This window comes from Aspergillus aculeatus (assembly GCF_001890905.1).
Source record: "Aspergillus aculeatus ATCC 16872 unplaced genomic scaffold ASPACscaffold_13, whole genome shotgun sequence".
Lineage (NCBI taxonomy): Eukaryota > Fungi > Ascomycota > Eurotiomycetes > Eurotiales > Aspergillaceae > Aspergillus > Aspergillus aculeatus.
Window position 1 is genome coordinate 840,045 of NW_017962988.1, and position 27,284 is coordinate 867,328.

A 27,284-nucleotide genomic window follows, 5' to 3' on the forward strand; every position below is an offset into this window, starting at 1 on the left:
GGGCTGGCCCAGTGTACGAGGTGGGTCTGTATCAGTTGCTCCTCGCCCATTCCGGCGGGGAGGTCCTCCTTACAGCTCATGCACCGGACAACCCATGGGGAGGAACGGAGGGGAAAGGATGATTCATGCAAGTTGATACAGGTATATATTGATACATGTTTAACATCGAAGCTTGAAGGGTTCTACGATGGTGTTCATCATACCGGGTTGGAAATGGCTGCAAGGGCAAATTTTCCCCATCCGACAAGTCATATATCTCTAACCCGCAGATCGGCGAGAAAACCATCGATGAGACCGTCAGTACGGAGTACCCCGTACGTACTGGGAGTTCGGGAGGAGTCAGTGATGTATGCCCGACCGGCTAGCACGCCTTCAATGGAACACGTCATAGGCGATAACTGAACTAACTAACTAAAGAAGTCGACTTAGCTGATGCTGATACATGGCCTTTTGCGGACAAAGGAAGCGAGCCAAGGAGAAAAGCCCAGACCACAGGGTCGGATGGAGAGATAGTCCGGGTTCCAGTTTGTGATAATAAGGGGAGATAAGGAGCCGACTGTCCAGTCGCGGGAATGGCGGGATTTTTACAAGGTTGGCAGTGCCGCGGAACGAAGAGAACCTTGAAGACAGCCTAACTCAAGTTATCTGACAGTCGTCTTCTGTCTTGTATCTGGGCTGCCGATCGGGCTCGATGACAGGCTCAGGGCAGACAGAGCTGGTCAACGGGCCGATCCACTCTTCGTTACCGGTTAATACCACGTCCAGTACCAATACCTGTATTCCGATTTACCTCTTACCCTTCCCGTCCCTTGGGCCAAGATCCCAAGATAATCCAATCTGAAAGCAATCTAATGATCAACATTATTAACTTAGCCAACGGGGACTAATAATTAAGGTATCAATCCTAGGCTGCTAGAATACCAACGAAGCGAAGCGGTCGCATATATGAGATCTGGTACTCCGTAGATGATATCTTTATATGATCTTCGTCACCTAGTCACTTAATTTACGTAGGGCAACTCGAGCATTGCAGACTCCATCCACCATCCTGATCGATCCTCATTCTCTTTCTTTCTCACTGGGTTGGTTATGCTAACGTCACCGATGATGAGTGGGCGGTGGTGGAGAAGGGCATTGATGGTTGCAGCCACTTTGGTAGACTGGACAGTAAGGGTTGAGGCCGCCTCCAGAGATCAATGGCTCGGTCGCTCCATCTACCAACTTGTTACCGATCGCTTTGCTCGAACCGATAACTCAACCACCGCCGCTTGTGATGCAGCACAAGGCAATTACTGTGGGGGCTCGTTCCGCGGCATCATCAACAAGCTCGATTACATCCAGGAACTCGGCTTCGATGCAATCTGGATCTCTCCGGCACAGAGCCAAATATCAGAACGAACCGCGGATCTATCAGGTATGCTCGGGAAAGCCATGCAACTGTCCCATGCAACTGTCCCATGCCACTGTCCCATGCCACTGTGAATCTGCTCCTCAAGACTAACCTAGCCGTCTCCACGGATAACAGCATACCATGGCTACTGGCCCAACGACCTCTATTCCATCAACTCCCACTTCGGCACCTCCAATGATCTCAAAGCTTTATCCTCGGCCTTGCACAAGCGTGGGATGGTGAGTGACCATGAGCACAAACCCAGAAATGTTAGACAAGACTGAGAAGAAAGGACTAATAGTACCTGATGCTTGATGTCGTGGTCGGGGATATGGCCTGGGCGGGGAATTCCACCACGGTCGACTACAGCACGTTCAACCCTTTCAACGATCGGAAATATTTCCACGACTACAAGCTACTCTCTTCAGACCCCACAAATGACACTTGTGTTTTGGATGTGAGCTTCTCTCTACGATGGCTGCAGGGGAGGTGCTAAAATGTGCATTAGTGCTGGATGGGAGACAATATTGTCTCGCTCCCAGATCTGCGAAATGAGGACGAGCAGGTTCAGCGCATGCTGGGCACTTGGGTTTCGGAGCTGGTCTCAAACTACTCTGGTGAGTTCTATGTTTCATGTGGTGTCTATGATTCTTTCAATAACACCTGTGTGGGTAGTCGATGGGCTGCGTATCGACAGTGTCTTGAACATTGACCCCGACTTTTTCTCGAGCTTTAACAAATCCGCGGGGGTTTTCCTTTTTGGCGAAGGTGCGACAAAGACTGCAGCAGACATTTGTCCACTGCAGTCTAACCTAAACGGACTGCTGAATTATCCATTGTGAGTACACACATCCAGACGTATTGGCAGAAGGAGTGTTGACGCTTTCAGGTATTATATCCTCACCAATGCCTTCAATACGACACACGGCGACCTGAGTGCCATTTTCCAGTCTATTGACTACACCAAGTCACTGTGCACGGTGAGCATTGGCTGACCCGTGAAATGATAATCTGAAACTAATTATTGGCAGGACGTCTTGGCCCTGGGAACGTTCACATCGAATCAGGACGTCCCTCGCTTTGGCTCGTATACTTCGGATATTTCTGTAAGTTGGGTCACAGCCCCCAGTGTGAAAGTGAGCGTACCTAGACTAATCTTGTGACCGTCGAATAGCTTGCTCGCAATATTCTCACCACCAGCATGTTGGCAGACGGTATACCCATTCGTATGTTCCAGCTCTCTCCCCACCTACACAACTAGCCTGAATTACTAAGCAAGTCAACGCAGTCTATTACGGTGAAGAGCAGCACCTTTCGGGGGCATTTAACCCGGTGAATCGTGAGGCTCTGTGGCGCACGAACTACTCGATTGATTCGACCTCCCTCCCGTCGCTCGTCCAATCGCTGAACCGCATTCGATCATATGCCAGCGTGGATGGCAAACAGTACACGCTCAAGTCGCAGGCTGGACGCGACTATCTCTCGTACCTGTCTTTGCCGATCTACAATTCAACCAACATTCTGGCCATCCGCAAGGGCTTTGCTGGCAATCAGGTTGTGAGCGTCGTATCTAACCTGGGTGCCAAGCCCGCCAACAAAGCCACCACCAAATTCACCCTGGGCGCCGACGGCACGGGTTTCCAATCCCGACAGAACGTGACGGAGATCCTTTCTTGCAAAACATTTGTCACCGATGCCAGCGGCAATCTCACGGTTGACCTCAGCTCGGACGGCGGTCCCCGGGTGTACTATCCCACTGACAGCCTGAAGAAGAGCACCAATATCTGTAGGGATGAATCCTCAACCGGAACCTCGAGTAGCTCGTCAGCCTCGTCAGCAAGCCCCTCGCCCTCCACCGGGGCTCAGTCTTCCTTATTCGGTCTGTCGAGGGAGATAAGGACGGTGCTGGTGACGGCAGCCATGGCCACCTCTTACTTAGTCATCTAATCCTGTCGACTGCCCCTCCTTCATCATTTTCCTCCTTCGATTCTTTTTCCCCTTTCTTTTTTCTTTTTCTCTCTTTTTCTTGTCGATTCGCCGTGTTGATCTTCTTACTAGATGGTCGAGATTTTGCCTTCACGAAGACAGATTACATTTGAGTTTGCTGCTATAATACAATAATTCACTACTATAAGACATTAATTCAAGTCTGGGCGCGGTGGTCTGTTTCACATTGCTTTTTCGATTTGGACCTCGTCGGCCGTAGCAGCGATAGCTTTTGTAGTGTGTGGCTCTAAAACGCATCCACGCTTGTTGAGAGTCCTTAAGCATGTCCTTCAATAGGATACCGTACCTCTATTTCACACGCAACGCCATACATTTGTAAAATTGTATGATTATCTCGGGATTTCCGACCGTGCCCAAGTTTCCAGCCCTGACTGTCGGGCATAGCCACCAGCTCCCGTCGGCTTCGGTTGCCCCAACCTACAAACCACGGCAGTTTGTTTGCCAGTTGGCGCAGACACTGACTTGGCCAATGTCATTTCGAAGGGGAATCTTACCGTCACTACGGGTCATAGATTATAGACGTGACAGAACAATACACACAAAAATAGAATGACAAACTTGATAGCCTCGATTCCCAAGCCTTATCGGCACCGCCGGATTGGAGACTTGCCTTTCTTAGCGCCGCCCTAGCGCTGACATCAGAAGAACCCTGGTTAGTGCAAAGCTTGAGTCCTTTTATCGGTAAGGGTAATCTACCCAATCTGATTGGGAAGCTATTGTGAAATCATCCCAACACAGCATGACAGATCACTGATTCAGTCATCGATCCTTTCAGTTCCCGTTTGTTGTCATTGACGTGGGCACCGGGATGGCGATTGCGTGACTATTCGCCTCTGCTTCGGTCTCCACAGGCGAGGCTCAGCTCGTACTGGAGATCACCTCGTATTGCTGCTCCCTGCTCTCTAAGGCCCAGACAATCTGCGTGTCTCATTTTGTCGGGCTTCAGCTGGAAGGGTGTTGACAGTTTGAGTCCGTATATGGTTTTCTTCCAGGAGGTACAGATAGCCATCAGCATACTGCACAAGTATTGTTTGCTGTATATATAGTTGTTTTCCTGGCAAATCGTGAGACGTTCTCTGTAGCTTTACTAGCCAGCATACTCTGTTGTTGTTGTTGTTGCTTCAGAATGCGTTACTCCTTCACACTCGCTTCTTTGGGCCTGATCTCCTCGGCTCTGGCCATCACTATCACTACTCCTTCATCAGACACGGAATGGGACTTTTCCACCCCGAAAACCATTAAGTTCACCAGCGACTCCAGTGATCCTGAGTATATCAGTATCATCCTGCGAAATGAGGATGGCTCCTTCCAGACCAAGTTGGCAGATAACGTGAAGACCTCCGAGGGGGAATACACGACTCAACCCAACCCTAGCATTTCCAACGGGTATGTAGCCTTAGCCAAGAGACATCGTGAATCTCGCCAAGATTGGAATCGCTGAGTTGACTTTGCCTTCGTGGTACCTCAGAGATGACTACGAGATTCAGATTATTGATTCATCAGGCCAGCTCGCCGTGAGCCCGGTGTTCACAGTCGAGAAGGGTGCTTCGAACGATGGTACAACGTCCTCATCCTCATCCACCTCATCTTCTTCTTCTTCCTCATCGACCACTTCATCGTCCTCAACGTCCACCTCCACCACCTCCACCACCTCCACTACTTCCTCCTCTACATCCAGTGAGATCACTTCCACCTCAATTACCACCTCCATCACCACCACCACTCCAGGATCGTCGACACCTGCGTCGTCGATCACTCCTTTGTCTTCTTTAGGCAAGAACCTACTTCATACACAGCTGCAAGATGATCATACTAACCTGGCTGCTGTTCTTGTCACAGGTACGAGTACCGCGGCTTCGTCGAAGGCTACGATCACCACCGCATCCTTGGCATCCAGCTCCAACTCGACCACGACCAGCACTACCGCGACTGCCGCCGCGCAGCAGTCGGTCGGTGCCGCGGCGTCTACCTCCGGTACTACCAAGGGGGCACTGGCTCTGTTTGGTGCGGTGGTCGCGCTCTTCTACGCCTGATCTTGACGAGATGCAAGATTAACGAAGCGTGCATGCATGCTCTCATCTCTATGCTACGAGCGAGGGGGTTGAAGGATTAGGCTATCGCGATCCCGGATTCTGTTTATGCTTCACACGGTAGTCTCGATAGAGAGTTAGCAAATTGAACATGTTACTATATTCCATGCATTGTAGGCCTCGAACTATTGCCAGTATACTTCGTGTACCCCTACAACGGGGAGTGTATTCCTCGATATATTGGCTTGGTTGACTGCGGAATGTTGGTTACGTTTAGCCGCGTAATACCCTATCCTGATCAAATCTGTAATACTTCGGAAGAGCCCCCAGATATCAATCTCCTTGTACAACATCGCCCTTCGTAGCGGTCCAAGGTTTATCGATGTTTTATTGCAGCAATATTGCATCGCGGTGTCTACCGAACGACAACGGGGTAATAGGTGACTTATCCCTACCAGGTACAGAATAGCATGATTCGATTTCCCATTCGAAATGCCGTGTCGGTATTTGGATAGTTGATGAATTTGTCTTCTACTCTCCATATTTCAGCACACAAACCGCGCGAGAAATGAGATTTGTAACCCATTGAGGGGGATTCCGTAGAAGCGGGACCAGCGTGCATAAGTGCACCTGCAGCTTCTCCCACTATCCGGAAAACCCCCGCACACCGCAACTCCTCTTCCTCTTGGCCACAGATTTTTCGATCCTTGAAAGAATGTTCTTCGGAAATGCAAAGCCTCATTGGTATGTTGGCCTAAACATGCATATTCTACTGGCGAATCTTCGTGATGTCACTGGTTCGGACCTATCGATTCTGGAGCTACGAAATACTTCTCACCGCTTTGCGAGCTTTTGCTGAATACGGCCATGTCTTACCTGGTGAGATATGTCAGCTCGTCTGAGTTGCCTGTCTCGCTTCTTGCGTCTGCTGATGACAGACAATCCAGGAGCTGAAAGTAATTTGACGTCTTACGGGTTGGAACTACTAGGTAGCTTCTGTGATCGAACCCCGATATGTGGGTAGATAACCGAACGGTCGCCGAAAGCCGTATAAACTGGGAGCTAGGCACACGCCAAAATCACTCAGTCAAGAGAACCAACGAGGCCTCTGGAAGTGCGTGGTTATGGCATGATGATTGCTAATTATAAAGAGTAGAAGCAAGGTAGACTCCGTCTTCTGAGACAGCTTCTGAAGGTGGAAAGCGCTGCGGATTTTCTCCTTGGACACCGCCTTGATGCGGTCGGGTGCCTTTTTTCCATGCGGACTGCGGCTTGGGAACCTGCGTCAAGAGCCAACTCCCCCTCGTCTATTATTGGAATCCGTCCGCTTACCAGCAGCAACCGTAGAATTAGGCAAGTTGGTGCTGGTCCTGCTCCAGGCTCCTGCGGTGCACTGCCAGGTCGGAACTCAATTCAACACCATTTGTGAGGTTTTCCGCTGCCAAGACGCCCGCTGCTGATGATGGAGTCGTCAATCTGACCTGCCTGCGCGATAGACCTCGGCAGCCTTTGGCCCACTCTCCTTAGGGTTCCAGCAGGAACGGTGCTCTGGCTTTGCCCCATGTGAGATTGGACGCCTGTAACCGGTCCAATGCCTCGTGAGCACCGTACAGTCAGCATGGGTTTCATGAAATGACCCTTGAAGTGGGTGCAACCACAATGATTCGTCCCGAGAAATAACACACTCTCGTATACTTCCACTCGACAAGAGCCTCGCGTCATGGATCGTGGCAAGACCCTGTCGAGATCCTCTCAATCCACCCTGGATAACGAAATGCCTTGTTACTGGCTCACTAATGATTATGATCTCGGCAACGCTCGGACCAGGGTGGATTATGGATCATGAATCACAGGCCTTATCGGACACGACCTGCCTTATCATCCCCTGTCTGTGGACCAGCTCTTCCTTCGGCCAGACTAGCTAGGCGGTTAGGATTTGATCCTTCATTTAATCTGAAGACTTGCTTACTGTAAGCTCACGAGTATGATGATTCCAGGAACTTGTATCTGTATTCTTGTAGTAGTCTTGTTGCCTTGCCTATTTCCATCCCTTCAGTAGCGACTGTTGAACGGCCATGCAACTGCCGCGGACCGGTAAGGTCCCACGTTAAAGCTGGCTGTTCTGATTTGTATACTGTACGTGGTCATGTCAGCAGTCTCGCAGCTCAGGGCGCTGATGCACAGTACACGATCCCAGCACTTCCTGTCCACGCATACATCTGAGGTAGGCAAAACAAATACTTATACCACCAAGCACATTATACAACGAGATGCATGACTAAGACGAAAGGGCTTAGATAAAGCAAGCGCTGCTAAGTTAACTAGTTTACATTAAGACCAAATGAGGGTAGATCCCTCAGCATCGACGATCCAGTCACAATCTCGATGCGAATACATACCCCGTAGGCTGTTTACTATGAGACTACGTGACTATTGCTGGACACTACGGTCATCGACCACCTGTTTATCCAAGATGCTGTTGTGAAAGAACATTATAAACAGAGATGAGTACCGAATCTTTTCCCTGGCCGACACAGCTAGACAGCAGCTAAGCCAAGCTTCAATACAGCCACTATCCACCACGCTGACCAGAAGACTTCAACTCCCTCATAGCATTGAGGTAGGCATAAGAATCTTGTTTGGCATTGGAGTGACATGTTTTACCTTGTAGTCGGCATTCTGTGGGTCAGACAATCATTGGTCTTACCGGACAATATAAACCTGCGCGTTGGACAAACCGCGGATTTAATGTTAGTGATGCGATGGTTCCCCATTTACGCCCTCGAGAGTCTGCACCCCAACCCGTCAATACTGATATTCTCCAAAGGTCCCCACCATTTAATATACTGATTCGCAAAGCGATGTCGTTGTTATCAGGCGCGGATCTAGACTCAAGCTGCAACCGAAAGCAGATATGTCATGCTTGCACGATTCTTCGTCATAGACTCCAAGCTACTTGACTGAACTATGACCTGATCAATCAAGATACGTATCGCAATCTCCATCCGGCAAGCTTGATCTCCGCCATGCCTCGAGACGCAGATTTCTCGAGCCCACGAGACCTCCTGGTCGACGATGACTTCTGCTTGATTCTGGCCACATTTCGCACGCAGGCCGGAGTCATCCAGGCGACGGAGAACCTACCAAGTGACGATGATTCCCTTCAGCAGTACGCCGGCTTCTCGGACAATAGCTATCAGATTGTATGAACCAAGATGTTCTCCTGACACCTGCGGCCATCTGGGTGCTGAGCTTTGCTAACACATCTCAACAGCTATACAGTAAACTGGGCCCAATCGCCGACGAGTTTATGACAGTATGGAAATGCGGTTGTTTATCAGATGTTGCTCTCTGCTCATTCATCTCTTTTACCGACCATTGTTGTTGCGGATATTGTGTATGTGTGTGTGTGTGTGTGCGTGCTTCGACTGACAAGCCTCTATCCCAGGTCCGACAAGTAGCCTCTAATCTTTATGGTTCCTAGCACACTATTAACTACCAGTAGGGTCCTCCGCGTTCTTAGCGAGCGGTAGGTTTTATTCTCATATGATTCAGCTCAGCAAGGTTTGATTCGCGGCTAACTTTGGGGCAAAGCCATAAAGAGGATATTAGGTATGGCTTCTCAGACCAGCGAGAAAGGTGTCGGGCTAGCTAAAAGATGTCCATGGTGAGATAAGACTATGCATGTCTCGGTCTGGAATTATGTCAAATGTGTCACAGAGTAGATGGAAGAAGCGAAAAAAAAAAGATTCAACGAGCAGTGTGACTGCCAGCGGAGCCACAAAAATTGACAGCGGCGTTTAAAGTGGTATTGACTATCCGTGGAGTAATTTTGCGTGCCGAGATTCAATGAATATGATTATTATTCTTAAAATACCTTATTATGGTAGATTGTGCCTCGAAGCGAAGTTTTTTGCGATGCCGGACCACGATCGTTGACGCAGGTCAAAATCAACACACGGGTTTCGCCTTGGAAGAGGCGTTTACCTCGGGCATATTAAAATGGAGAAGACGCGCACTACGAGCTCCACTTCATGACGACGACGCTTGAACCTCTGGCTCGAGCACGTGATCCAAATAGCGCAATCTTTTTGCATCATTTTTATCTCTCTGTTCAGGACTTAGTAAACTGACAAGTAAACACCTATATACTCATCTTGCTGCTGCTATCTAGTACGCCTGTCTCATTTGACGCACGTCACTTTCGGTCTCCGAAGCCGCCCTATCGGACCGTCAAAACCGTAGACCCCTACGCAGCTGGGCTACTATAGTACTTGCTATTCTCTGCCTTAATGCGCAAAGAATTTTGCCATACCAGGACGAGTTGATCTTTGCCGCCGGGTCCATTGTGGACACATGGCTATAATCATGAGGCACTGCTTCTTTCCCTCTGAAGATGAAAAGGAGTCTTATCCAACGGTTTCGAATGCACTTGGGTTTCGGTGGGTCCGGCTTGTCGGCTCGCCTAGAAGAGATATAAACGGTACTGGCAACTTTCAGATAAACCGGCAGGTTAACCACGGTCTTGACTCTGGTGCTGTTTGACCTGCGAAGCCTTCGCCCTGTGAGCTTTTCGACAATTGACTTTCCCAGTAAGCCTCTTTCTTTAACCAAAAGCCACTGGAAAACCAGTCTCGTACTGTGCTTTGCGAGCATTGGTCTTGCAGACTTGCCACTAGAATTACGACTCCTGGTGGCAGAAGAGCCAGGTGTAGAAAGCTCAACCAGCACGAGAAGGTGCGTCAAGCTCTCGAAGATGTATCAAGCTTCTGCAAGCATTTCAAGTAATCGGCTGCAAGCGGTTCCGCCTGGAAGGTCTAGATAGGTTTGGTGAGGAGTGGGGTTGGAGGCGTTGGGAGGGGCGAGAAATTTATCAGCCCTGGTAGCCACGAGGTACTGTCCAAGCTTGTAGGTGGAAGGTGTCTTGCCTAGGGAGCTATTACCCGAAGCGTAAGCATACGATCGTCAGTATCCTTCAAATATTCAACCAGCCAAGTGCATACGCACGCATCCTGACATCAGGAATGTGGCAGGGCCTCGACCGCCGCCACCGACTCAATCGGGCTCGCGTCCAATTGGTCTAATCAGTCCCGGTATGTTGTACTACTGCATGAATGCAAGGGAATAGGGAAAATGTTAGGGCTGTATACGGAGAAAAATGAGATGAGGCACATATCCGTGCTTATACCCTCATCCTTTTTCGACTACAGGGTTACATACTCCCGATCTTTTAAATCTCGAGTTCCGCACTGACACAGCCGTGATTCTATAACGCCTTTTCTTATTATTGCATCAAGGACTGCCTGACCCACGCTTCCTCCTAATTTGATGAAAGATGGGGTAGTGATGTACGTCAAGGCTCACGAAGTTGGACACTTATGTCACCACAGAATATTATATACTCGATCATGAGCGATGGCCCGGACAGGTTTTCTGATTATTCTTTGAACTCAAAGTTCATGACTGAATTGACTGTTGTTTGCATATCAATCTGAAGCTGCAACAGGAGACGTAGCAAGAGAAAGGCGGTTTATGCACTAAATACAAGAATCAGTGTCTCGAGTTCTGAGGCCAAGGCTGACAAGGTTAATAGCTTGCAGGAATCGGAAGCCCCCTCTTGTGCTGATAAGCAGTTCAAGAATCGAAGGTCATCCGTGACGACGCTTGCCATGCCGTTCACCCTATGACTACCAAGGACAGGAATGTTACATCGCCATCTGCCGGGCAGATAGGATATAGGGCCTAGATCCAGTCCTGAGGCCGCCAGTGCAACCATTACCTAAGCTTCACACACACGATGACCTCGATAGTTATGCCACCAGTTGCTCGCTGATTCGATACCTGTGATCTCATGCAGCTTCCAAGAGGCAAAGGCTTAGATACTTTTCATTGGGTGAGGAAACACCGCTAATCCAGGCTATTAAAACTTCCTTTTCCTCGACTGTCTGCTAGTACTCAAAGCATGTATCAATTTGAATTTCAAACAAGCTCCTAAACGTGGAAGAGAAGGGAGAGAGTGGGAGTTGTATGGGCTTAGTCTTATAGTGCTTCATATCCCGATAATGCTCGAAACAGGAACCCAGAGCGGTAAAGTACCCATGGCCCTGGGCATTCAATGACATAGACTGTCGTCATAACGTACGGTTTGTCAAAGTATATTCATATAAAATTGCCGCAAGCCTCAGAATGTTATTTCGAAGTCTGACATATACTCGAGCATTTCTAAGCTATTCATTTAGGATGCCTAGTGATAATATTGCTAAACTCGCTGTCCTTATTGATGCGGACAATGCCGGAGTCTTCAGCAGCGATTTTCTTCTCGCAGAAATTTTGAAATACGGCACAGCGCATGTGAAACGGGCGTATGGAGACTGGAGCAGTTCCAATCTGAAGGGTTGGAAGGACAGGCTCCTGAGACATTCAATTCAACCAATACAGCAGTTTGCCTATACTCACGGTAAGAATGCAACCGACTCGGCCATGATCATAGACGCGATGGATCTTCTATACTCTGGTCGCTATGATGGGTTTTGCCTTGTCTCTAGTGACAGTGACTTCACCCGGCTAGCCGCTCGTATCCGCGAATCAGGCCTCGTGGTCTATGGATTCGGCGAGCAAAAAACGCCCAAGCCCTTTGTTACCGCTTGTGATAAATTCATCTACACCGAGAATCTGGTGCATCTTGATGAGCTTGCCCCGCACGCTGCTAGCAATGCTGAGTCCGGTAGCTCTTCGCGGGCTCAGCAAGCGACAAACGACCAACACCTAGCAACTCAGTTACGAACGACCGTTGAAGCAGCATCTGATGACGATGGATGGGCCAGACTCTCGGATGTCGGTAATCTTCTTACCAAAAAGTATCCCGACTTTGACTCTCGCAGCCATGGATTTCATAAGCTCAGTGATTTGATTGCAGCCTCTTCCTTGTTTGAAACCACCCGCCGGTCCAATCCGAAAAAGACATCTACGGTCATATACGTGCGCGATAAACGTCGCAAGTCCAAAAACTGTAGTAGAAAATAAAGCTCGGTATCACGATGAGACTAGTTTATTCTTGATGTTAAAGGGGGCACAATTGATATATATGCCGTGGCGATAGCGCTTATACCTGGGCTTTAATATCCCTCAAAAATTGCGTTTCCCTTTGTGCTATAGTACCCAATGTTTCTCTGTACTTTTGAATGTATAACATTGGGATTCCAAAAAAAAGAATAATGGTGACCGGTTCTCAGCCGCGTCCCCTGCCTTTCCAGTATCAAAGTGAGCATCTAGAACACCTCCGGTGACTATAGTTTGTTTGGGGCAAGGTAGTGCGTTATAATAAGCTCAAACGCATTAGTTATACCCAGAGTATCTTCTACCTAAAGCGCGATTCGCGTCCTTGCGGTGAGAAGCACTTCCTAAGTTCCCGGTATCATTATTCAAACACGTTTGATAACACTGGCGAAACCAGAGAATTGAGAGGAAGCACTAACCGCAACTAGGCAAGGAGAGAAGAATGCTATCTGGTGAATGCCTGTGTGTAATACATATGGACGAAAACAAGCCCACTCGTCCAAGTAGTATTAAGAAGTTCAGCGCATCAATCAACTACTGTAAAATCTTGACCGTGTTATATTACCTAGAACCGCAGCTAGCCCTACGCGAATGCAGGCACCAGCTTTTGTTTTTTAAAGAAGACCCTAAGGCTTTAGCCTGGTGCTATCAAAAATGCGATGCTCTTCATTCCCGTAACGAACCTATGCCTGTTCCAGAGGAGCTGAGGTGGCTCCTGAGCCTTATTTGCACATTTAAGGTGAGGCTAACAACGCTTCCACTTCCTGCGATGCTTACTTAGTCAACTAGACTTTTACTCAGAAAGCAGCTAGGTCGCTCTAGAAATTTTATCTCTTATAAAACCAACATCGAGCTGATATCGGAATTCTGATCTTCTTATGAAGGCAATGTAGCTATGGCCTATATTGGGTGCAGCGAGAATTAATTTGCTCTAGTGATCGATAAACTCGTTCACCGTGTGTCGTGCAAGCGTTCTGTACTCATACATAGGCTAGCATTGCTTGTACCTATGTCTGAAATAACGTAATGTTATCGAGAACATAATTCATACATGGCGTCTCCCCACATTCACAAAACATGTCGCAGCCCGTATTTTTCTATGATGCGGAATAGCAGCCATGGATCCTCTCATCGGTGACGTCGTTTGTTGTCCGTGAACCTGCTCCGGCATCACTGCCGGGTCAGGCTGTTCACAGCCCGCAACGCCATGGAGTTGGCCTCGCTGCCAGAAGACTCACGTATTACCTGAATCGATCACTCATCCATATCATCCAAATTCCCGACTTGCACGGAGCAACGAAATCGCCAGGTTGTACTTCACAAGAAGGGATGCATGGCTTGCTTCTATCCACTACCTATGACGCTACTCTCGAAAGCCCTCCTCCACCCTTACCCAGTCGCGGCGCGGGCGGCTGTGCTATCTTTACACAATCCAGCCCCTGAAACATTGCAGAAAATCAAACGAAACTACCATTTATCCCATTTTCAAGAATACTTAGCTCCTAGATTATAGTCTTCGACCAGGCCGACGGCTCACCTGTAGGGTCATGGACTCCTTGATGAAAGGGAGTCGGTGCAGATCGACCTCGTAGAGGACGGGCCACATCCTATCAGGTAACATTGGCAGGCGTGGGTGGAAAGTCTGGTATTGAAGGTAGTGTACTTGGTCGCTGGCTGGCAGCAGTAGTAGAAGCACCCACGCGAGTGTTAAAGTGCCCTGGTTTATTGGCGGACTGTGAACAGACCTGGACTATGTGACGTGGGTTGGTGGGAAAGACTTGGGGCTGCGAGAGAGAGGATAGCCCGGCTAGACCACTAAACACGGATGCGTCCTGCTAAATGGTCATAACTAGCGACATCTCATATTTTCTACATGTTGTGACTAAATATTGGTACACATGAAACATCTTCTAGCTCATAACAGTGTCCCTGAGCGGTTGGTTCAAACCTATGATGCCTCGACCACCTCGCGAGAAGTCTAAAACGCACATCGAGCGGCCAGGCCCTCGTACCCGCCCCGGATGACATTCTGCCCGCTTTCCCGAACCCCACTGTCCGGACCACCGATAATCTGAACGGGGAACTGCTCTCGGTCCGGTTCGCCTCATGGAGGGAGGCGCAGACAAAGAAGGGATAGAACCGTTGGTTAGGCCCGTCCAGCCAGCAATCGTGCCATTGCCATGCGAGGGAGACCCGAATGCTGCAAAGGCCGCCCAGCTGCCGCTCATCTCTGAGGAAAGGAGGCCATCGGCCAGCGTGGCGTACGGGGCGTATCGCGGACTGCTCTGCGCCTGGTTGAAGACGTAGGGAATGTCGCTGAAGTGCGAGACCCCGAGGTCGGAGCTACTGGTGGCCGCGTACCAGGATCGGAAGAGCGTTTGGTTGAAGGCGAACAGACAGTTCGTGGCGGTGGGCACGGTGGCGTACCGCGCAGTCATCTGCGCGGTGTAGAGCGCGGGACAGGAGAATTCGGTGTCGCGCTTCATTCGGCTCGCGCGAAAGTACTGCGCCAAGATGTTCTAAAGTCCCGCGAAATCAGAGACGGGATACAGGGCTAGAGCTTGCTATAAACGGGTGGCAGACAGGGCGGGATACTCGACTACCAGGAACAAGGCCACCTGCGTGTCGGAGGCGAGGGTAGGCAGGGTGGAGAATGAGCCGTCATTCTCGTTCCAGCCGCCAAGGGTATCGATGTTGCGGGAGAACTGGCCGGTGGCTAGGTGCTGACAGGGTCTGTCAGGAATGAAGCTGGACGGGGAGTTGGAGATGAAGGACATCCATGCCCGAGTCACCGCCGACGGCCTCCTCGTACGCGACGGCCGTTGCGTTGAGTTGCTGCAAGGGCAACGTGCGTAGTCATTGCACTCCGCTATGCTGGCTGTCCCGGTGCAATTGACCAGCTTGGTCAATTGTGCGGTATGCACCGAAGACTTATTGCCGGCTGTTCCTGGATCGCCCATTGGGCTGCCCCGATTCCATGATGGCGGGTTGGAAGGGTGCTTTCTTTCCCCGACCGCCGTATGCCGTGACAACAACCCTAGATTCAGGGAGTCGCTGGCCGCGAGCGCGGGAGAGGCAGCAAACCCGAAGATCACGACGCGGTAATTCATGGCAACGTAGATGATAGGGAAGCCCTTCTGGTCAGCGCCGGTCACGAGACCTGTCGGGTCGTTGGCTGAGTCGTAGATCTGCCCGAATGAGCCCCCTCCCCCATAGATCCAGACCATGACGGGAAGCTTGGGGGAAGATAGGGTGTTGGCTGGTCGGTTGACTCAGAGAGTGGGACAGTCCTCCGACATGGTGGTGATTTGTCAAACAGGGGCATAGTGGAAACCGTCTGTTGTGGTTGCGGGCAGGTGGCGGCGAATTGGTGAGGACCAGAGGTGTCCTGGCCAGTACGGATATTCAGGAACGACTCGACATTGTTCGTGACTGTCCCCTCAAAGCGAACTACATCGAGATTCTCAACGAGAGCTCTTGGACGGTGATGTAGGAGAGGGCTTGAATGGCTATGAGGAAGAAGCGTGCACAACTCCAGGATCGCACGAGTTGAGAATGTTAATCTCATGTTTGAGCAGAAGGAGAACAGGCCTATTTGCTTCGATGGAACCCACTGGGAAGCCCAAGCTCAAGCTGAACTTTATACATGGTTGAGAGCGTGCTCGGCGTGACCGGAATTGCGTGGTTAGGGCAATTTGGAGGATGAGGCTGAGTTGCGGGTACATCCATGATCATGAAGACCTCCAAGCTACTAAGGTACCTGCACCGATCGGTATTGCATGTTTACATGAGTAGCTTCGCTCCATCAGTTGATTGGCTGAACATCTCGATTACCCTTTCGGGCCTTAGTCTCGAGGCTCAGCTCCAGGCTTCATGACGGGATGATAAGCGGAGAACTTCGCAGCACAACCGGGCGAGCCAACCACAGCCACTTGGGCCCCCACAGTGGGTACGCTGCCCCAGTACCAAGCACGCCCGGAACATGTCAATCCTGTCGGTCAATCGACATGCTTGTTCCATGTCGAAGGTAATGATCGACGTTGGCGCACAGCCTCAAAGCTACTAAATCTTCCAAGGAGCCTTTTGTGGGGTCTTGAGATGACCTACCCTTTCGTCGTATTGGAGCTCTGGAAGCGGCTCGAACTCACTTTTTGTTAAACGCAATATTCCATAGCTGTTTCTATGCCAAATACAACAGGCTCTACTTGACCAGGAAGGAAGAGAGCACCAAAGAGAGTTTTGGCGTAAGGCGTCTACACCCTTCAATGACAATTTCCAATATGCAAGAGATTACGTTTCTGCCACGCAGGTCATGATTCTATAAAGATTCCCACTTGATTGACAAAAACTATAAGCACAATACACCAGATTGCAAGGAGCCTTGAAACAGATCCTCTATTCAACTGAAACAAAAGCACTTAGACCACTTCCAACTTCCCGTTTGCGGGTCTCTCAGTCGGACTCAACTGCACAAAGTCCTTCTCCAACACTGCCGAAACCCCCAGAACCATAGTGATGAGCATGGCAAAAATCTCCTCCAGCACGTCCATGCATAGATAGATGGTGGGGCTGCCCACCAGCACCATGAACCGGGTGTCGGTCGTGTAGTCCCCCATTGCCGAGTAAACCAGGCGGACAATGAGTAGGGGGCAGGAGCAGGCGATCGCAAGAAAGAGCTTTCGCTGGAAAGCCCGCATGGTGGGGCGAAGATGCAGGAAGAGCCACGCGCCGATCGCTACGATGAGAACGAAGATAGCGAGGAAGATGCCCATAGATGCCTTGACGATGCTGTTCGCGTGGTAGCCGCCGTTGTCATCCGCACTGCTGACCCCTGCAATGCCGAGAATCAGGCCAATGATGCAGACGAGGCCCACAATGTTGAGGAAGCGGGGAGGAAGACTTTGTTGCGTGTCGCTGGTGTTTCATTGTGGTTAGCTTGTCCCAGAACATGCAGTCGTAGGCATATTTGATTTATCGTTGGCACTTACATTTGTCTCAACAGACCAACATAGGTGAGTAGCAGAGGAGCAATGCCGATGAGCTCGCACACCGCTACGGCGACCTCGACGTTGTAGGAATCATGACTGATGGTCAAGAGTGACGCAATGCTGCCGGCAATTCGGATGAGGGAGAGCGTGACTGCGAACCGCCAGATTTTGCTGCCGATGCGCCAGCCCGTACGTTTCCAGATAAAGATGGCAGCCACAAGAATGATTGGGAAGACGATGAGCTGTAGGATAGCGATCCCGTCGCGGTAGGTAACGGTGCCCATTGTAGATGATAAGGGACAGAAGCAGCAACTGGAAAGTGGTGTTTGTCGATAGTCAAGCAGATTTGAACTGGGATACAGCAGAGAAGAAGAAGGAGCAGAAGCGAGGTAGTATTTATGTTTCTAAATGCTGTTGAGGCTTATATGTTTGGGCAAACACAGCCCTAAAACTTTGAAGTTGTTGAAGGACTATGAATGGTAGAGCATCTCGCCTACTGTAAGAGGACTAGTGCTGACGGCAAGACAGTGGGTCCCGCGGCCCGCTTTCCAAACCACAAAATAAATGACCAAGGAAATTGAAATCTCTTGGCCTTCGCCGATCTCGGTTGCTCCCTCTCCAGCGGGTGTCTCTCTCCACCCCCACCCCACCTGCCAATTCACTCTCTACATGCCACCGATGCCCCTGCCGCAGGACCCAGGCACTTTCTCGTGCTGAATGAAGGATTCAGGATTCACACAGATTTAATTTTAATTTCCGCACAAGATGTCTGGTCCACGAGTCTCCAAAAGTTGTGGCAACTGCCGAGCCGTCAAACGACGTGTGGGTAACATTCTATTCGGTCTTTCCGTGGTTCAGGGGCGCTGACTACCTATCCCCGAACAGTGCGACAAACAGCGCCCCCATTGCGGGCAATGTATTCGACTGCGGGAAGAATGTCCCGGTTATCGAGATCAATGGGACCTAGTCTTCCGCGATCAGACCAAACAAACCATCCAGCGATCGCAGTGTCAGGCAGCCTCGACCGCGATGACACACAGCCCCCTGTCGCCCCCACCCCCCCTGCCCTCACTGTGTCCGAGCATGGACCAGGTGGGCGTCAACGCCTTCCTGCACCATTTTGTCACCGGCGACCACAGCCCCTCGCGTGGATACCTCAACTATATCCCGGCCACTCTGGGCGCCAATGACGACCAGCCGACCCTGGTCGCCAGCCTGGCCGCCGTCGGCCTGGTGACGCTGGCGAACTCCCATCATCAGCCGGAACTGGTGCGCCAAGCCCGCATCAAGTACGCGGAGGCCATTCGGAGCGTCAACGCCGCCCTGGCCTCGCCCGTCGAGTCGGTCAAGGACAGCACGCTGATGGCCGTCATCTCCCTGGGTGTTTTCGAGCACTTCTCGGGCTTTGACGCGTGGATGCGTCACGTGCAGGGGGCTGCCGCGCTGACCGTCCTCCGCGGCAAGGACCAATTCGCTGGCGGCAACCCGACCGCCCTGCTCCTCTTCACGCAGGTCCGCACCGACATTATAGCCGCCTGCACCCGCACCAACCGACCGTTTCCGGCGGATATGCGTGCTCTCCAGGACGAGGCCGCCAAGCACGTGGGCGCCCCCAACGCTGTCTGGGAGATAGGGGTGCTGGCCACCCGGTGTGTGGACCTGTTATGGCAGGTGATGGAGACCACAGGCACAACTCAGTTCCCCGGTCTCTTAAGCGCCGCGTTGGTACTGGAGCGGGACTTTGAAATCGCGATGGCGACCCTCGCCGTCCAAGAACCGTTTTATGCCACCACCGCGGAGGAAGCGGGATGGGTAGGCAGTGATCCCGACACTATTTACAACGGTCGCGTCGACATCTACCTCAACCCGTGGGCGATTCGAGCCTGGAACAACGCGCGCAGCATCCAAATGATCGTCTGCGAGATTATATGCTACCTTTTGAAGAAGATGCTCACGCTGAGCCCCGCCGCTCCGGCTGCACAAGTCCGTTTGCGCCGTCGGCAACTGCACGAGACACTCGGAATCCTCTCCCGCGTTGGCGAGGATATCCTGGCCACCGTACCGCAGGCGCTGGGGATCGTGGCCCCGCCTGCGAACCCATCTCAGCCCTATGCAGGGGACCTGAGCCCGAGAGCCAGCGTGTCGGGTGCATACATTCTGATTTGGTGTCTCTACATGGTCGGGAAATCGCCCGCCACCGCAGATTCGGCCCGAAAGTGGATCATTCGACGCTTTCGGGAGATCTTCCAGGGCGCGGGCATGGAGATTGCGCTGCCACTCCTTCAGGAAATTGTGAGGATAGATCTGTCGAAGACATGAGGGGGCGATTGGCTGGTGTCGGATCTTTCATGGCGTTGTCAGAGGTTCTTGCTACCTGTTGCTCACTCTAATACGCATGAGGCTTGACATCGCGATAAGTAGATTTCAGGCGTTCCAGGGGAAGATTCAGGTCAGATGTGTGATCACTGTCACCTTGCTAGTTCCGAGGTTGGTGAAAGTTGACGAAGGCATGTTGGATGATTTGGAGAACGCCCTTTTGCCAACGACGGTGGTCGAAGCTCTGAAGCAGGCTAGCTATATTACGAAATCCGATTGCGATCGAGGAAATATAGGAGGTTAGGGAGGGTGTGTTTGTAGCTCATTCGTCAGGCTACAGGCATTCTAGACAAGGTCCATCTTCACCACACTTCAAAGGTGGGATAATCGAATGATTAAGGTTACTGTATCGCGAGAATGGGTCACCGTGACCGTGGACAGGAAAGATACCTGCCTCTTTTGGCGCTCACGTAACGCCCAACTTCAGCCGTATCAGAATTTCGTTCCGTATAAGGTACTCCGGACTAACCGACTCAACACAACTTGTTGTGACTCGCTCATCCAAAGACAGTCAACAATATCATGCCACCAGCGCCGTCTCGACGTAACGGCAAATGGCAATTGTGCGAAGCGTGTCGCAGGCTCAAGGTCAAATGCGACCCTTCACTGCCTAGTTGCGCCCGTTGCGCCCAGAAGCAGCGGCCCTGTGTCTCCGCTTCTGCGCGCGCAGCAAGAGAAACCCGACCTGTCGGTTCGGTGGCGGACTCCCCACCATTATCCTCGGCCGCTCCAGCGCCAGTGAGCGCTGACAGCTCGCCTGTTGCTGCCGGCCGTGCTCCAAACAGTGGACAACAGAAGGCAAACTCTTATGGTCCAGAAGACGAAGACTTGTTAAATCCGGTTCATCTCTGCCCACTCAATCTGGAATTCGTCGCCCTAGGACTCGAGGTAGTGGAATTCGTCCGCAAGGGTTTGCATGGGCTGCAAAGCCTTATCCTCCACACCTATGACTTCACTTACCCCTCTATCATTCCGGCACCGGTCCTACGACCATAGTGGGATCTCCTGTGGCATCAGCTTCGCAACCTCGACCGTATGGGCCGACCGGCTCAACCTTGGGATTGACCTTTTCTGCGGGACTTACTATCCAATGCCTGTCGCCGAGTCCGTATCGCCCTATGACCTTCGCCGCGGCATAGGCGGGGAACGCCTTCGCTGGGAGACAATCGGAAATGTGATGATGATGGCCAATTGCGCCTCCCTGCACTTGAATCATAACCACCTGGCCCTTGGAGCTCCTGGTCGATGAGATCCGGGAGGGTTGTGCGCGGAGTTTGGGGAAATTATCGAATGCTTTATAGAGCTTGCGAGTACTCTGCGCGCTTGGGATGAGCTGGGTGTCAGTCTGAAGTATAACCGATCTCTCCTGGCTTATCACCAATCGCTTAGCTCCAGTAAGTACTCTTCTCATGCTTATGTCGATCCACAAATGTGACGAGCGCTTGTTCAGGTCAAGTTCGTCATTCATTGCTCGCCGAGGTCGCCTCCTCATCTACACGGCAGGCTTTCATCGCGTCACCTCACCAGTGGGAGGAAAATGAGAAAGGCTGTCAAAACTTAGTTTCAAACTATTCTGCATAATAAGCGGAACCTGGACTTCGTCTTTTGTTGAACGTCATCGAAGTTTTGCAACAAATATGTCAAAACCACAAGCATTGGTATCTTTTATCAATCGCTCAAGCTTCATCACAATCTGGTTAATCTGGCCAAAGGCGAAAGTTGCTTAAGAATTGAGAATCTTCTCTAAGCTCTGTGTGCGAGCCAACTGCATCACGCGGTTTTCTAGCGGATGACTGATATGCCTAAAAATTCCGAAAAGGCTCTGGCAAGCGGACACCTCATCTGCGAGCAGATTAACCTCTTGCTTAGCGACTCGGAAAATATGTTTTAATTGGTGTAGACATTTTGCGCATTGCTCTAGTTGATTGGAAACTGCAAATATCAAGGCTACCGTCCCGATATCTTCCGTTCTCATAGAGATATCTTGCAATGCGGGGTTGAGGCTCAACAGCACCCATATTTGGCGCCCACGTTTGAACCACTCAAAAACCCAATCAATTCATGCCACGTTCACCCCGCATTATAGCCCTGAATCACATTATGCTTGGAATCACGCCGTGATGGTTGCCTCGCTTTATTATTTATTATCAAATCAGAATGTTTAGAGCATCCGCCCTATCCTCGTAAAGACCAGCGCCTAGTATTCCCACCAGGTGTCTAGCTTCGAGCCTAGCGCTTTGCCAAATTTCTATGCACATAGCGGCCAAGTCATACAGCCATGTTCAGGTATGGCTGGCAAGTCGGATTTATGGTTCCTGCGCATATCAAAGACAGAGACTGTTGGTTTTCAAATCCTTCATGTTCCGTCACTACTGCGACTCTTGAGACACATCAAGACCACGCAATGCATGTTTTCAGGACGCAGTGATTGATCACTATTTATAAATTAGTTCCATCAACCAGATTGTAATTGAGCCTTATGATAGATCTTTTTTCTCCCTATGGTTGACAATGGCTGGCATGAGACTCATGCAGAATATGTTTAAAAAAAGGGCTTGGTCTGGTAGCTGATTGCAACTTCGACTTCTACTGTACATGCAGGCCATCTTCCACAAACTGCTTGGCTCCTTCCGTGGGAGCCTTCCAGGCCACGCGGTCTTTCGTAAACTGCTCCATGGTGGGTCTTAGCTTCGTCTCGTACAAAGAGAAATCATCCACACTCCCAACACGCAAGATACTCATGCCCGGGAAAGCCGCACCAACGCGGTACATAAGCGAGCCGCATGTGGAACAGAAGTAATTGGTCATGGTGTTGTCCTTGCCAGGAGTTTTGACGAACACAGTGCGCGACTGGCTATATGTCTTCAAGTTGTCGCGACCTCGCAGGTGTTTTAGGTGCGTGTCATAGACCGTGAAGTTGGTTGCGTGCACTGAGGCAGTAAGCTTATGGCAGTCGGAGCAGTTACAGACGAAAGAGCCAAGGTAGCCAGGTCCTTGGGTTGGCTAGGGGTTTGGAGCCGTTATTAGAGAAGCACAATAAGGAGAGTAGGCTCGGGATCTCGAAACTTACGAATGACAGTTGCACCGCACCACAAAAGCATGTGGCTGTCGCTTCATCCTCGGTAGACCAGCCATCATCAGCGCCACCAGCGAGAGGAAAATATGGCTTTGACTTGTCAATGGTGGGAGATGCCATGCTTTCTTTAGTTCTGTGGCCTCTTGATAACAGTATGAAAAGACGATAAGATTCTCGAATGCATAAAGCATGAGGACCTTGCGGCTACAGAACAGGCTTTATATATTTGCGAGAACCAATTCCGGTATTATTCTAGTCTTATCGGCGTCATTTTTAGCCACTTGCTGATTCCAGCGCTCGCCAGCCAAACGTGGTTGGTAATCGAAGGCTTGGAAATCTAATTCCTGGGCCAGGCTCACGTCTGCATAATCTGTAAGATATTCAATATCCCTCAATTAGTCCCCGGAAAGCACATTGGATCTATTGATTTGTAAGCGCTATGACAGTCTGTGATTCCATCGGGGACAATCACGGCTCGCACGATTAGCCGGTCGGGTCGATTAGTAATGCGCAACTATACTTCGCAAAGAATTCCGGATATTAGGGCTCATGGTCCTTCGAAGCGTTTAATATGTGAGCCTTGGTATGTCGGCCAATAGTATATCGGCACTACAGATGATCGTATCAACGCCGCACGAATACGGCCTCACGGGCTGGGTACTGACGTGGCAAAATGATGATTATAGATGAATATGGTCTTTAGCCGAGTGCCCGCTTCCAAAGAGATATCGTGCGAAACCTTCATTGACAGCATGAAAATCAAATGCCTTATCTTGCCTTATCGAACTAGGTTATTTCAGTAGCGTGAGGACATGATGTCGCCCTGTCTTTAAAATTATAGTGTCATGTCATATTAGTTACCTGGACCTAGTTTAGCAGTCTACCATGAGAAATAACCCCCTCGTAATTATTGTGACATTGAATGATATGTTCAGAGCGACAACTTATATCAATAGATCGCAAATCAAATTCCCACGCTACGATAGAAGCTATCAAGGCAGAATCTAGGGATCTTTTCGCATAGAGGCCCTTGCTAGGTGCGAAAGATAATGAGCACATGGGGGTCATTGGAACGCTGCTCGAATTCGGAGAGAAGGTAATAAGCACGCCTACGTAAATTCATTAGCAAAGTGTAAAGCTTTTCAGCTCAGCGAAAAACTCCTCGATCGGATTCGACTCTGATGAGTAAGGCGGCAGATATGCTAGTCAACCCCCACGTCGCGCACATCAGCGCAATCTGTTCTGAATGATGGAAGGACGCATTCTCGATGGCCACAGCAGATTCAGTTCGAGGCCATCGTCCCTAGTGCCGAAGAATCTGAGCCAGAAGTTCTTCGAACAATGTGGTGTCGAATGAACCGCGGAATACTTGCGAGGGGCCGATGCCCTCCTGGGCGTACGCAGGTAATATTCAATGTCGCAGGGCGCCAAGAAATTGCGATTCCTGTAAATGGGCCACACCAAGTGGTAACCAGCCTGTGCGCCTAACTATAGCCCTCTTATCAACATCCAGACTCATCAACGTAAGCTAGATGATACGACTAAAGATCCGACAAGTTATGGAGACAAAGTTCTCGCCCATCGGCACTACGCTCCTTTGCATACTGCCCAACCATTTTTCTGGACTAGCCTTTGACGACAAGGGTTCTTCTGAAGGGTTCTTCTGATGCTACAGGGTATGATCATAGTGAAAGACTCAACCTAGGGGAAGACAGCCATCTCATCAAGGTACAGGTCCGGTTCTTCTGACAGGTGGTCGCAGAGCGCGTCGTCAATTAGTGGGGTCACAGGTCGTTTCCGACCTCTACTAGTTGGGGGTGCGTGGAAGCTCCCGGAATGCCGCAAGTTTTTGCGAAGATTTACGATCGTAACCTTGCTACACTCAGCCTTTTCAGTCATTTGAGAAGTGGCTAGTGGCTGGCTCTCTACCATATCACAGATTAGGTATAGCTCTGGGGAAAGGAGTTTCAGAGCCATAAACAAGCCTAACGTAGGGTGGCGCTCAAAAATGTACAAGGAAAGAAGTGTATTGCTGGAAGAAAGGAGCGCGGTAGAGTGGTATTATGTGTATTGAGGTTTGCGTGAGTTCATTCTCCCTTGCAGCGAAGAAACAGGGAAGAAAATGTTGGTTTCTCGGATTGCCCTGGTTGCGTTGATTCCGCTGACGAGTCTGCAGACGAAGCAAATCCTTTAAGTTGGATGCGTTTATTTTGAATAATTTATACAACTGCAGGAGCACCATTGCCTGTTGCAGCAAGTTCGACGGAGGTATTGGACGGGCTCTTGACTGACATCCAATTCCCCAAACAGATCAGCAAGAAAGAAGTCCAACAGTAGATCAAAGATGCAAAAGCTACTAGTCAAGAGTGTGTACCTGCCAGTGACTGGAAGACCTGGAACACCAATCGGGTGGCGAGCAGGGCCTCTGTTTTTCTCTCTGCTCGTCTAGGAAAAGATCTTGATATCGTTTTCCACGGCGCGGGGGGTTAAATATTGTAATCTAAACGGAAATCACGTTGGGGCGCATTACATATGTCCAAGGGAGCTTAATTTGAAGATGTCTTACGAGTTTATGTGTATATTTCCGAAGTAGCTAATCTGAATGGTCTCCTGACAAACTTACTTCTAGAACGAGAGTATCTCGTAAGGCCTTCAGGAACTTTATTCCGGAATTGCAATTCCTCCTTCAAATCGCGTACCCGTTTAGGGAGGCCTTGGTAGCTCTGGACCATCTGATAGAGACTGACGCTGGACTGAGAGGCGAAAGTGGCCACTGCCACTAGGCCAGACGCTAGGCCAATCTGTTCTGCCATTTGTTTGGCGCTGCTTGCTTGGTACATGTATAGAGAGATCTGGATTGTTGGAGAGAGTTCTTGGTTTGTTCTCCAGAGACGTGAAATGGGCTGCGACTTATATGGCTTCGTTGGACAAGGAGCGCCGGAGGAACAACGTAAGCGGCCGTCAATACTCCTAAGACATATGAGAGTGCTACTTGCCAGAAAAGGAGCTGCTGTAGGGCCAGCACTCGAACGTCCAATCATAATCCGCTAAAGCTTCTATCCGTCGTACCCTCTATCCCACCTAATGCTGGGAGAAGTGTAGGAGGTCAGGTGACGGAGGTGGGGTGGAGACACCTTAGGGTGACAGTTCAGGCGAGGTCCGTTGACCAGGATTCTGCTGCTGCATTCCGATAGCAATTCCTGCCTCAAGCATGAACGAGATTGTTGGAGCAGCGGGATTGGTGGATACCCGGAAAACGGAGATTCTATAAATCCATCAAGATAAGTCATGTATTTGTCCATCCAAATTGCCAGCTAGGGGCTTGTGAGCAATTCAGACTCGTTGTGATTTCTATTGGTGCACCTACATTCAGCGCTCATAAATCATTTTTGGTACCTTCTGCATGCATATGGAACGCCACAGTGGTTTCTCCTCAGGGCCATGCTAGCATAGTAACGCTTGTATTACACTATGTACTTTACTGCCATATTCGAAAACAGATTCCCCCATATATACTTGCGAATTTTCTCCCGAACCCTTTCTGGGAACGTCCTAGTCTATACCGTCGTTCTCGAAATCGGCTTGAATAGTACACTCTTCGACTATCTTTCTCAGCCCCGCTGCCTAGACTCTAGCTCAGGATATCTATTGGACTGACAATAACCTAAGGGTCTCACGGATAAAAATGTCACCGCGCAAGCTCGGGGAAGTCACACCGGGCCGCAACTTAAGGAGGCGGGCTTGATTGATACTGAACGCTAATGTCTTGGCGGTGGGGCCGCGGAAGAGTTTCTCAGGATGTATCAGTCAAGCCAATTTCAAGAATGACTGTATTTGATTAGTCTCTCAACCACTCCTACTTGGTAGTATCGTATCGCCTGTTACTATCGAACGAGTTATTGCAAGATATTGTTAAAATCCATAGAATCTTGTAGAATGTTCCTGGCAAACAGTCCAAATATTTTGGAAGATCTGGCAAGGCAGTCTTCGTGAACATCATTGCCAAAGTGGTGGAGTTGATCCAAAATCATGGCCTAAAGAGCGAGAAACATGGCACCCCTGTTGGATCTTACAGATTAGGTAATTCTAGAGTTCATTGACCACCTACAAACAGACACTAAGCAAATCGAAATGCCATTCTACAAGCTTGGAGACGCCTACCGCTATGCAATCGACCATAATCCATCACAGAGAGTTGAATACCTGCACTGTTTTTTACTCGCTCCCCGCCGCTTGAATAATCTTCTAACGCCAATATTTTATCCTGATATCTTCGTCCATGAATAAATGTCGCGTCGGCAAAAAGATCCCGCTAGAACAGCTAAAGTGGAGTCTGGAGAAGAACCCGAGTCTCAAGGAAC

At 50.1% G+C, this 27,284-nt stretch overlaps 8 protein-coding genes across 8 annotated transcripts; 5 read left to right on the forward strand and 3 right to left on the reverse strand.

Annotated features, from left to right (window-relative positions):
* The first annotated feature begins 939 nt into the window (after window positions 1-939).
* On the forward strand, window positions 940-3,586 carry ASPACDRAFT_123558 (alpha-amylase). The gene is made up of 9 exons (XM_020196658.1): window positions 940-1,414; window positions 1,526-1,629; window positions 1,692-1,847; window positions 1,899-2,007; window positions 2,066-2,228; window positions 2,280-2,370; window positions 2,422-2,496; window positions 2,565-2,616; window positions 2,679-3,586. Exons 1-9 carry the CDS (start codon window positions 1,138-1,140, stop codon window positions 3,335-3,337), a joined length of 1,686 nt encoding a protein of 561 aa, XP_020054009.1. The 5' UTR covers window positions 940-1,137; the 3' UTR covers window positions 3,338-3,586.
* An 889-nt stretch (window positions 3,587-4,475) lies between these two features.
* ASPACDRAFT_80451 (GPI anchored serine-threonine rich family protein) lies at window positions 4,476-5,583 on the forward strand. Its single transcript, XM_020205657.1, has 3 exons — window positions 4,476-4,783; window positions 4,866-4,954; window positions 5,237-5,583. Exons 1-3 carry the CDS (start codon window positions 4,524-4,526, stop codon window positions 5,428-5,430), a joined length of 543 nt encoding a protein of 180 aa, XP_020054010.1. The 5' UTR covers window positions 4,476-4,523; the 3' UTR covers window positions 5,431-5,583.
* A 2,563-nt stretch (window positions 5,584-8,146) lies between these two features.
* Window positions 8,147-8,630, forward strand: ASPACDRAFT_1858406 (uncharacterized protein; the record flags this gene model as incomplete). Its single annotated transcript, XM_020197608.1, has 2 exons — window positions 8,147-8,177; window positions 8,255-8,630. A coding segment is annotated over exon 2 (177 nt), but the record flags the coding sequence as incomplete, so codon positions are not given.
* A 3,037-nt stretch (window positions 8,631-11,667) lies between these two features.
* On the forward strand, window positions 11,668-12,450 carry ASPACDRAFT_45768 (NYN domain-containing protein; the record flags this gene model as incomplete). The annotated part of the gene is made up of 1 exon (XM_020201670.1): window positions 11,668-12,450. The coding sequence occupies one exon, from the start codon at window positions 11,668-11,670 to the stop codon at window positions 12,448-12,450; it is 783 nt and encodes a 260-aa protein (XP_020054012.1).
* A 2,011-nt stretch (window positions 12,451-14,461) lies between these two features.
* ASPACDRAFT_45769 (uncharacterized protein) lies at window positions 14,462-15,710 on the reverse strand (the record flags this gene model as incomplete). Its single annotated transcript, XM_020201671.1, has 3 exons — window positions 14,462-14,571; window positions 14,624-15,002; window positions 15,087-15,710. The coding sequence occupies 3 exons, from the start codon at window positions 15,708-15,710 to the stop codon at window positions 14,462-14,464; spliced, it is 1,113 nt and encodes a 370-aa protein (XP_020054013.1).
* A 1,191-nt stretch (window positions 15,711-16,901) lies between these two features.
* Window positions 16,902-17,755, reverse strand: ASPACDRAFT_45770 (uncharacterized protein; the record flags this gene model as incomplete). The annotated part of the gene is made up of 2 exons (XM_020201672.1): window positions 16,902-17,397; window positions 17,472-17,755. The coding sequence occupies 2 exons, from the start codon at window positions 17,753-17,755 to the stop codon at window positions 16,902-16,904; spliced, it is 780 nt and encodes a 259-aa protein (XP_020054014.1).
* A 745-nt stretch (window positions 17,756-18,500) lies between these two features.
* On the forward strand, window positions 18,501-19,790 carry ASPACDRAFT_62654 (uncharacterized protein; the record flags this gene model as incomplete). Its single annotated transcript, XM_020203806.1, has 1 exon — window positions 18,501-19,790. One exon carries the CDS (start codon window positions 18,501-18,503, stop codon window positions 19,788-19,790), a length of 1,290 nt encoding a protein of 429 aa, XP_020054015.1.
* Window positions 19,791-22,321: 2,531 nt separating this feature from the next.
* On the reverse strand, window positions 22,322-23,095 carry ASPACDRAFT_1882268 (GFA family protein). The gene is made up of 2 exons (XM_020198280.1): window positions 22,918-23,095; window positions 22,322-22,850 (listed from the first exon to the last, which is right to left on the reverse strand). Exons 1-2 carry the CDS (start codon window positions 23,041-23,043, stop codon window positions 22,434-22,436), a joined length of 543 nt encoding a protein of 180 aa, XP_020054016.1. The 5' UTR covers window positions 23,044-23,095; the 3' UTR covers window positions 22,322-22,433.
* Between the last annotated feature and the right edge of the window lie 4,189 nt (window positions 23,096-27,284).